The sequence below is a fragment of the Montipora foliosa genome, chromosome 7, assembly GCF_036669935.1.
Source record: "Montipora foliosa isolate CH-2021 chromosome 7, ASM3666993v2, whole genome shotgun sequence".
NCBI lineage: Eukaryota > Metazoa > Cnidaria > Anthozoa > Scleractinia > Acroporidae > Montipora > Montipora foliosa.
In genome coordinates this window covers 29,879,518-29,889,517 of record NC_090875.1, presented here as the reverse complement: position 1 = coordinate 29,889,517, position 10,000 = coordinate 29,879,518, and the positions used below count along the sequence as shown (strand labels likewise).

General features: G+C 41.7%; 2 protein-coding genes across 2 annotated transcripts in view; one reads left to right on the top strand and one right to left on the bottom strand.

The window, feature by feature from the left end:
- LOC138011764 (uncharacterized) overlaps positions 1-4,194 on the top strand; it is a 166,396-nt gene extending 162,202 nt beyond the window's left edge. The window contains exons 12-13 of the mRNA XM_068858923.1: positions 2,380-2,497; positions 4,056-4,194. Of these exons, the coding sequence (XP_068715024.1) occupies positions 2,380-2,469 (90 nt within the window). The 3' untranslated portion in view covers positions 2,470-2,497; positions 4,056-4,194. The remainder of the gene's footprint in view (positions 1-2,379; positions 2,498-4,055) is intronic.
- The window catches only part of LOC138011765 (monoglyceride lipase-like), a 14,567-nt gene continuing 7,486 nt past the window's right edge, over positions 2,920-10,000 (bottom strand). Inside the window, exons 4-7 of the mRNA XM_068858925.1 lie at positions 9,627-9,737; positions 5,038-5,130; positions 4,017-4,232; positions 2,920-3,058 (exon numbers count right to left, since the gene is read on the bottom strand). Coding sequence (XP_068715026.1) covers positions 2,957-3,058; positions 4,017-4,232; positions 5,038-5,130; positions 9,627-9,737 — 522 coding nt within the window. The 3' untranslated portion in view covers positions 2,920-2,956. The remainder of the gene's footprint in view (positions 3,059-4,016; positions 4,233-5,037; positions 5,131-9,626; positions 9,738-10,000) is intronic.

Here is a 10,000-nt window from a genome sequence, read left to right as displayed (position 1 = left end):
CAGTGTTGCCCGGGCTCGATTCTTAGACTCAACTTCATATGAGTTGTTTGTGTTCCTTCTTAGGTTTTTCTCCGGGTAATCCAGCTTACCCAGCTCCTTTAAAACCAACGTTTGACTTGATATGCTTTAATTGGCCCATTTTCACCCTGAATGCATCGCGCGCCCCGCATGATTTCGTGTATCACGAAATTACAAAACTTCGAAAAATCCCAGAAAGCCTTTCGCAATCTTCTTTAAAAGTTCTCTGTCGATAAATCTTTCAGATCCTGATTTCAATTATCATTGCATAATTTTATCGTAGTATTTTTATCTGTATTTGTTTAAAATATTTCTATTTGAAGTTGCTTGCCACTCTACCAAGACGGCAACCTCTTTTAAGCACAAGTTTAAAAGAGCATTTTACCTCTGCTTCCCAGGTATCCTAACAAATCGAAACTGACAAAGGAAAAGTAAGGTTATAGTAAGACAAGCATTTCAGCACTGAAACAATGTCACCTAGCTCGTTAGCTTCACAATTGTTCTATTCTTCTTTCTGAATAGCCGAACCGTAAGAATCCCGCTTTGGTGATTCTCCAATGTCTAATAAGTCGACTCCATAAAGATAAAAGGGTAATTTTAACGGTTTCACTTGTTAAAATCACACGGTAAACCACTCGGCGATATCAGGCTAATGTCGATGTTTCTTCAATGTTTTCAACAGCACGAACTGGCGCAACAAAGCTAGTTGGCCGATCGGAATAAGCTATTCGAGATTCAAAACAACAAACGATCGCGTTGCGTCTAAGGTGAAAATGGGTCTTTAAGTTGATTCGCAGTCTCCCCATTTAGAAGCGCTCTTTTGCTCGGCCATATAAACTTAAAGGGGCTTTGTCACGTTATTTGGTCTTTCGAGGAAATCTTGAGTTAATCACGCATTTAAAACTTGAAAATGGTAACATGGAATTCCCTTTAATGATAAATTTATGGTTACATCACAAACAAGATGATTCTGTGCAAAAACGACCTTTGTCCAGGCGATTTGCCATAAACTTGAAAAACGTCGGGCCGACTTTTTTCAAGATTACCCAAATGCAATCCGTTTCAATCTTGTCCAGTTGTGCCCATCCATGCTTCTCTTTCCTTTTGCTGTATTTTTTTATGTTCAACAGTTTTAAGTGGTTATTGCGATATTTCATTCTGCTTTTGGGGCATTTTGAGTGTCATAAACTTGCATCAATTGCGTGACATAGCCCCCTTAAGAATTACCTGCACTGTTTCTAAACTGAGAAACTTTGGCGCTGCGTCGTTCGAGCTTTAGCCCTTCGTCAAAGCGAATATAAACTTGAGACTTAAGCCTGGTTTTCACTAGTGGCGCAAAGCATCAAAATCAACCACGGCCTCCGCCATTTTGTTCAAATGCTCAGACGCGGGGAATCTGGAACGAGTTTTTTAACTTGCCCAGACACGGCCAGACATAGCACATTTCTTTGTGCTTTGGCAAGCGGAACTACGCATAAGCGCAAGCGCAATGAAAAGGAAAAAAATTTGATCCTGGCGCTTATGCCTGCGTCAACACCGTTCTCACGGTGAAATAAGCGCTCTTATGCTTTGCGCTTGTACTGGCGCTTGCGTCGCTAGTGAAAGGGTTAAGTCTGCTACGAGCCTAGAAGGCCTATCAGACCGGCACTTATCTCCGGTTACTGTAGCATGAAGCGACTAGGAGTACTTCTACTCCCCCCTGGATGGGATGCTAGTTCATCGCAGGGTTACCCCCAGCATTAAATTCGCCGGTCCCCTTTTATACTCCTGGGTGGAGAGAGGCACCGTGAGAGTAAAGTGTCTTGCCCAAGAACACAACACAATGTCCCCGGCCTGGGGCTCGTTTCTCGAAACTCCCGAAAATTTACGTGCCATTTTCGAGTGTCACAATTCCTTTTGTATCTCAAGAACGGAGAGGATTTAAGTCGTCAAAATTCACAGTTATTTTTGTGTTTGTTACCTTGGAAACACGTTAAAAGATCGGCTCTCCAAAATAAGCGGTTAGCAGTTCACAAATGGCTTTTCGGGCCCGAAAAGTTTTCGGGACTTTCGAGAAACGGGCCCCTGGACCCGAACCCGGACCACTCGATCCGAAGTCGAGTGCATTGACCATGAGGCAACCGCGCCTCGCTAGCGAAAAACAGGCTTTAAAGAAATGGTTAACAACAGTCACGCCAGTAAAAGTATCGAAAAAGCTGAATATTTCTGGCGCGGAAATCACGTGTGGAAAAGATCACGAGCGCATTACAAGATCCAGTAATCAAAACGAAGAACCTGAATACAATAAAATCATTTGATTGCTGTTTTAAATCGAGAATGGAAAACCGGTGAAACCACTTGTGGTTTTTTTTTTAATTACAGAGGATGGTTCAGCGTGGTGTTCTGACGTGTCCTTTGGGATGTAAATGCGATGAGTTGACAAGATGCGGTCAGAAGTATCCACAGCCTTAAACCGCGTCTCTTTACCATGTCCTTTTTGGTAATATAACGCGTGATAATGTCGACAATTTTGCTGATCATGACGATAATGATGATAGTGTAAATTTTGGCGGTCATCTCTGATAAACAAATGTAAACAAAACGGAAGGCGGCGCTATTCCTTTTATTTTGATGACAAAGGTGATTACGTCGATGGTGATGATGACGATGATGATGACGAAGTTGATGACGAAGTTGACGACATCGATGATGACGAAGTTGACGACGTCGATGATGACGAGAGTTTCCACTTTAAATAAGCCCATCCACAAATAAGCCCCTGAAAAAGGGAATTTGAAAAAAATAAGCCCCGGGGCTTATTTAGGACATTTTACGTTAGTTTACAAATGGATAGGGTCGTTAACCGCCTCAAAATCGTTATCGTCAGATAATTCAAACTTTTAAGAATTATCTGTGTTATTTGGGTTCTTTAGTTGAGCATTAATTGTTCAAAGCTGAGCTATTGTAGTTTCTGCTTGATCCAGTCCAAGATATCTTGCAAGACTTTGCTGGACAATTCCTGAATTTCATTTAATAGCTCGTGGCGTCCACCTTCGTACACCTAAGAGAGAAGGACCATTTACATATCGTCAGAACGAATTCCAACAGGAGCCTTTTACTTAAACTACAAGCAATCCATTCTATGTTGAGGCGCGCCCTTGAAGAATCAATTCGCCCTTGTCACACGGCAGCCATATTGTCCCGGGAGAGTTTTACCACGCCAAGCCTCACCCCCATGGTTTCCACTGCGAGGCTTGGCGTGGTCAAACTCTCTTGGGACAATATGGCTGCCGTGTGACAAGGGCGAATAGGGGCTTCAAGATCACCTACAGCGACGTCATCAAAGACGTCACCTCAAAAAACATTTTTGCACTATCGTAAATCTTGCGCGAATTTTTTCATTTCGTTCTCGTCGTGCAATGTGGGCGAAGTATCCTAACAACAAATGGGCACAACAGATTTCCGATTAAAAATGGAGAATGAAAGGCTCATGTTGTGATTTCATGTCCTTGTTATGCAGAGTATCGTAAAATATGTGCAAAAAATGCGTGCCGCACGTGCAGCTCCTGGGTTATTTATTCCTACAATAAGGAAGAAAAAATCGCAATCCGATACCGAATCCTGGAAACCGCAGATTTTTTTATGTCCCCGAGTCTCCTTACATCCTTGATTTACATCGAAGAATTCTTCTCGTTCTTCATCATATGATCACCATGTTTTCCTCAACTTAAGTTTTGATATTGAAACACTTGAAAAAATAACACTATTTTCCCTCAAGACCCGACTTGTATCGGTCATAATTATGCGAAGTGATTCAGTTGGCGTGAATAAATTAACTGTAAGAAATAAATTAACAAGTCAGCCCTATTTTTAGTTTCTTTTATTCATTTAGCGTACATTTTAGTCCGCCTAATTATGCACTCCACGCTAATTTATGTCTAATTAATTATGCTTAAATTTCAAGTTGCATAATTATGCATACCGCACTCCACATCACATTTCACCAAGTTTGCACGTACCTTGAATGTTTTATCGGTACTTGATGAATGTTGTTGCAGAAAATGTGAACCGTCAATCAAGACAACTTGATCATCATCGCCATGGATGAGCAAATATGGTAATGTAATCTTGGAAACGTTCCTCTGAATATCGTTCATAGCTTTTAAAATTTTAGCGGTCCATTTTGCTTTCAAACCCTCGTGCCAGACCAGCGGATCGTTGGCGTACTTCTCGACCTACAGGATAAAGTAACAATGGCTTTATTGCGTTCGACGAAGGAGAACGTATAATAATCATGTAGTTTGTGGAAATTAGCATTTGCCGAATTACCGTTCGTCGAAATTAACATTTTGGTCGCGTTGTTGGCACATCGTTAAAGGTATCTGGAGAACTTGACCTCGATCTCATGGGAACCCAAATGAAGACGAGCAGCCCTGGGAACGAGTGCCTGCGCAACACGTAAATATTCATACATGGCTATGAGGCTTTATGGTTAAATTTGAATATTATTATTATTATTCTGTTTAGAAATCTCCCTTGAGACTTGTGAGACAAATAAAGAGAACAGATTTGAACATAAGGCCTGGTAGCCATGCCTGAATATTGATATATGGAACTCGGTCTGTTGGAAGGTTATGTTTTATCTAAAACCAAACAAAGAGTTCACAAAAGTGACTGTTTCTGTAAAAGTCTTACTCGAACGTACTTAAGTAATGTGTAATTACCTGTAGTTCTAGTTAAATATCTGCCGTAATCCGTTAAACTCTTAAATGTCAGGAGAAAAGAAACTTCCGGATTCAAAAACCATCCGGCATGAAAACAAGCTTTCGACTCCATCATGAGGTCAACTGACGGGTTTTTAAGCATGGAAACACAAGACACATCGCTTGGACAGCCTCCGTTGAAAGATACAAGGTATTATAGGGTTAGGGTCAGAATTTCGAAGAGTAAAATAAATCTGAAATCAGTCACGTGAACAATGCCCAAGACAGGAGTCGAAAGCTGTTCATGAAAGAGAAAAAAACAGTTTCGTGTCCTCACCTGCACAGGATCCCTACTCAATTGTGATGAATCAACGGGTGGTTTTATTTGATACGATGGAGCGACAAATGCTGCTATTCTGCCCAAAAATACCTTTCAAAAAAACAACAATTTAGTAATTTAGTTTATAAACGTTACCAAACTATGCTGAAATCTGTCGTTGTCAATGTACTGACCAAAGAGTAAGTGCCGAGCTATCCAAAGAAAGGGTTTGTACAAGCTTCCAGGAGTTTTTCTCGGTCAATGATCGGTGTTATGAAGTGAAGGTATAGAGGTTTTGCACGGCAGCCAAGTTGCATGGCAGAAACAATGAAAATGTTTGCATGAGAAAGAACATTTGTTCCCATAGGAAAAAGAATCTATTGTTCCTGCCTTGCAACATGGCTGCCGTGCAAACTGTGACCTCTATTAAAGTAAAAAGTAAAGTAAAGTGGTGCATTTATATAGCGCCTTTATCACAAGTCTCAAAGGCGCTTTACAATGATCAATTAGCTTCTTCCCTCGGGACTTCTCAGGACTAATGTTACAATACTTTGTGGGGGACTTAAGCCAGACTGCTTACCACGCAGTTGACAAATAATTTTAGGAAGTGAAAGATGCCCCCGTCCAGATAAGGTCAGACCACAACACAGGACCGAGGACTACGTCCGCGACTCTTATCGAACAGTGAGTGGGTTCTTTAACGTCCCATACTGTTTAATTTCCAACAAGGGCTATGAAATGGGACCTCCGGTTTAGAGTCCTTATCCGAGAAGACTTGAAAGTCTAACCATTTGCAGATGTAATTACAAAGGCAACACTTTCTTCTCAGTTATTTAAGACCCTGAGTGTTGGTCTTGCCGGAGTCGAACTCACATTCTCCCGCGTGACAGCCCGATGCTCAACCAACTGAGCCACCGGTGCGCGAAGGTCCTGTCCAGGACTCTGATTTCCTTATCCTTTTGCCCGTTGGCAAGCAACTTGTATATCAATAGGCCATTTCCGAGTTCGTGTCTGCCTTCTCTTCAAAGTGAGTCTAAGTGCGAACTTTTTGTGATGGTAATTAGTTCTACTTTACCTTTGAATGAAAACTAATTTTCATAAGAAAAACTTCGCACTTAGGCTCGCTTTGAAGAGGAAGCAGACATGAACTCGGAACTGGCCTATTACATTATTTTTTCGCAAAGAGTGAGGCATGAAATTTCTGCCATTGTGGTCTGGCGGCCGTTTCTCGAAGGTCCCGAAACTTTACGGGCCATTTTCTGGTGTCACAATTTTCTCTGTATCTCAAGGACGGCGAGGATTTAAGGCGTCAAACTTCAAAGGCAGTTTGCTTTTTGATACCTTGAAAACATGTTTAAAATCCGGCTCTCCTGAACAAGCGGTTGGCAGGTTCATAAATGGCTTTTCGGGCCCGAAACGTTTTCGGGACTCGAGAGAAACGGGCCCCCGGCTTCAATCTCAGTATTATGTGACTGGCACTAGGGAACTTATGCCCCATCCACACATATCCGTTTTCATTTGAAAACACAACTTTTTCTTTATGGATACGGTTTTCGTCCACACATATCCGACGAAAAAGATCACTGAAAACGGAACTTTTCAAAAACGCTCTCCAGAGTGGAACTTTGAAAACGCTGTTTTCGCGTGACGTGTGGACGGACGAAACGACGGACGTCACACAATCAGTTGCAATCCACTCTGCGCAATATTGTAAACTTATTCAAGATTGCGAACAGGCGCTTCAATTTCTTGCCTGCTTTCAAGCAAATTTAGCTTCGCTGTTTCTTCCAGCTGACTATTCCAGAAGGGGGCAGAACATTATTAGGCTACTTTCACTACCGGTGTCACAAGGCGGGAGGTTGAAACGACTTGGTGGTTGCCCACCAAAACCACGACGATTTTGGGTTAGACCTGGACGGACTAGCGCTTGGTGGGACAACTTTCTAGCCCAAATAGTTATCGTAAAAGTGAATAACTGCGTCAGGCCTGCGCAGTTGGGTTATCGTTACAAAGTTATCGTTCTCAAATCGATTCACCGTATACGTGTGGATGCGGCAAAACGATGCGAAAACGCCACGTGTGGACGCGAATTTTTTGAAAACGGAGAAAGCAAGTTGCGTTTTTAAACGACTACGGATGCGTGTGGACGGGGTCTTGAACAACAACAACGGCGACGGCGACGGCGACGGCAAAGAGAGAAAATCATCTCACAATATAAACTCTCGTTATTTTAATCACTTCGTGACCATTGAAACCTTTTTAATGTTACAAGAGTGTGGCAGTTCCTTAAAAGTGACACTGGTCGGAAAGGCGCTTAAGGACGCTGCCTACTAATTCAAAGGTATTTTTGCGCGGTTTACTAAATATTCGGCAAAAGTAGATCTTAACAAGTGATATTGAAATCCATAAAGAAAATTGGGGGAACCACGCAGTTTTCGACAAAAATTAATCAACAAGATTTGTAAAAAGCTTTAAATACATAGCAATGTATTTCTTTTTCAAAGTAGTTCTTTTGCAAATTGAAACTTAATTATTTCTGAAAAATGCATGGTTAGCCCCAATTTTTTTTTTGGATACCAAGAGCACTTGCTAAGTTCTGCTTTATCCGAATAGTTTTGAACCGCGCAAAAATATTCCCGTATTAATAAGCACCGCCGATAGGAAATCCAATTGTCTCGAGATGCGCAGAACGTATGCGCAATAACAATAGTAGGCACCGTCCTTAATTTACGGGGGAAAATGGCAATTCATCCTCAAGTGCTGACGTCCTTACTAAATCCTCAAATTTGGCTATTAGGGAACTTAAGCAACGACAACGGCGACGGCAACGAGAACGTCATCTCAAAATATAAATTCGCGTTATTGTAATCGCTCCGTTACTGTTTCAACTTTTTTAATATGACGGGGGTGTGGTAGTTCCTCAAAAATGACGCTGGTAGGAACGGCGCTCAATTAAGGGCAGAAAATGAAAATTTATCCTCAAGTAATGACGTTGTCCATAAAACCTCAAATTTGGCTATTTCACGTTGTAGTTTTGCTGTAGACGGCAAAGAAATGGACAAAAGTGAAAAATGCACGTGCAGGGCGTGCAAAGCTATTGTTTTTGCCAACTAAATATGCAAATTTGTGACGTTCTCGTTGCCGTCGCCGTTGTCGTTGCTTAAGTTCCCTATTGTTTTGCAAACGACGGCAAAGCAATGGACAAAAGTGAAAAACGCACGTGCAGGGCGTGCAATCCAATTCAATACGTTTCTTAGTAAACAGCTGGTTTTTTGAAATAGGCGGGTGTGCCCCTTTTCCCAGCGGGGGGTCTGGGGGCATGCTCCCTCAGAAAAGTTTGAAATCTAGGAGCTCGGAAATGGCATTTCCAGCAATCTGGGCAACAACAACAACAGTCAGAAATATTTATTAACACGTAGCTGCACGTGGCCAAGTTAGAGGACAATTTTTTTGCACTATCGATCTCTTGTTGAAATACGACAAAATATTGCCTCTAGCTGCGCGCTTTGTCGTTTTGTTTTCCATTCTTAATAAACAACAGGTGGAAAAACGAAAAGCTGTAGTGAATGTGATCGAGGCAACATTTGGCACGAGTCTTTCGCCTCTATTCATCCAATATGGCGGACTGCACAGAATCCCATTGGTGAGTAGCTTAAGCGAGTGCAAATGACTAGGAATTCATAAAAATACCAACGTCCAAAAAGGAACAGAACATTCAGCAAAAGGTTCCTTGATATTCTAGTTGTTTTATTAGATTAAAATAAATTGAAATGAATCGAACTGAAACGGTGAGAATCTCAGTATAATTTATCCAAAAAATAGGCGGCGATAACTTTAAGATTAGCCGGTCGAATTGCCGGCCTTTAATGAAACCTCTGTCAGACGGAATCCGCAACTTTTCCTTTCCGGATACCCTCTCCGTCCACACGTATCCGGTAAATTCGCTGGCGAATCAGGAACTTTTGAACTCGCTCTCCAGAGTCGATATTTTTTAATCCGATATGAATCCGGAATCATGTGGGCACCAAATTCTCCGGATGACGTAGCAAGATCGAGCCCAGTTCCTTCCCGTGAAATCAATAGACCATTTCCGAGTTCATGTCTGCCTCCTCATCAAAGCGAGTCTAAGTGCGAAGTTTTTCTTATGAAAATTAGTTTTCATTCATATGTAAAGTAGAACTAATTATCATCACAAAAACTTCGCACTTAGACTCACTTTGAAAAGGAGGCAGACATGAACTCGGAAATGGTCTATTCTAAAGATGCCTGCCGAGGGCTTTATGGCGCATGCTCTATCACCTTTGTTTTTTTTTTAGGAGTCCTGAGTACTAGAGTGAATCCGGATACGCTTTGGATTCGTGTGGACGGGCAAATTCGATTTGAATACGCTACGTGTGGATGGAAATATTTTTTAATCCGGAAAGCAAAGAAGAAGTTGCGGATTAAAAAAATATCCGGATACGTGTAGAGTGGGCCTAAATATGCAAATTTGTGACGTTCTCGTTGCTTAAGTTCCCTAATACCACGGCGGGTATTCGGCACATTGCATAACATTACAGCTACTCTTCTTCCATAAATAACGGAATCATCAGTTCTTTTATACTTACAAGGCATGATGAAATCTTAGCTGGACCTGATTGGACGGCTGGCGCGCTAAAAACTGCTCCCGTGAAGAAAGACGGTCGCTTTAAAACGGACAGAATTGCTATTGTTCCACCCTGTCAGAAAAGAAAACCAAATTCGGTCATATTCGAAACCTTAATGTTTTATCGATTTTAGCTGCATAGTGCACCAATCTTTGCTCGTCCCAAATGGGACATTCGTTTGAAACTGGTCTGTGTGGTAACAGTGAACACCGCATAGCTGTGATTTCGTTAAGTCGCCATTGAAGTACAAAAGAACCAGAACGTCAAAAAACAATTATCCATTATGCAGGGATTTTACAAAGCTTTGAGCGAAAAGCGGTCAGAAGCAAATGATT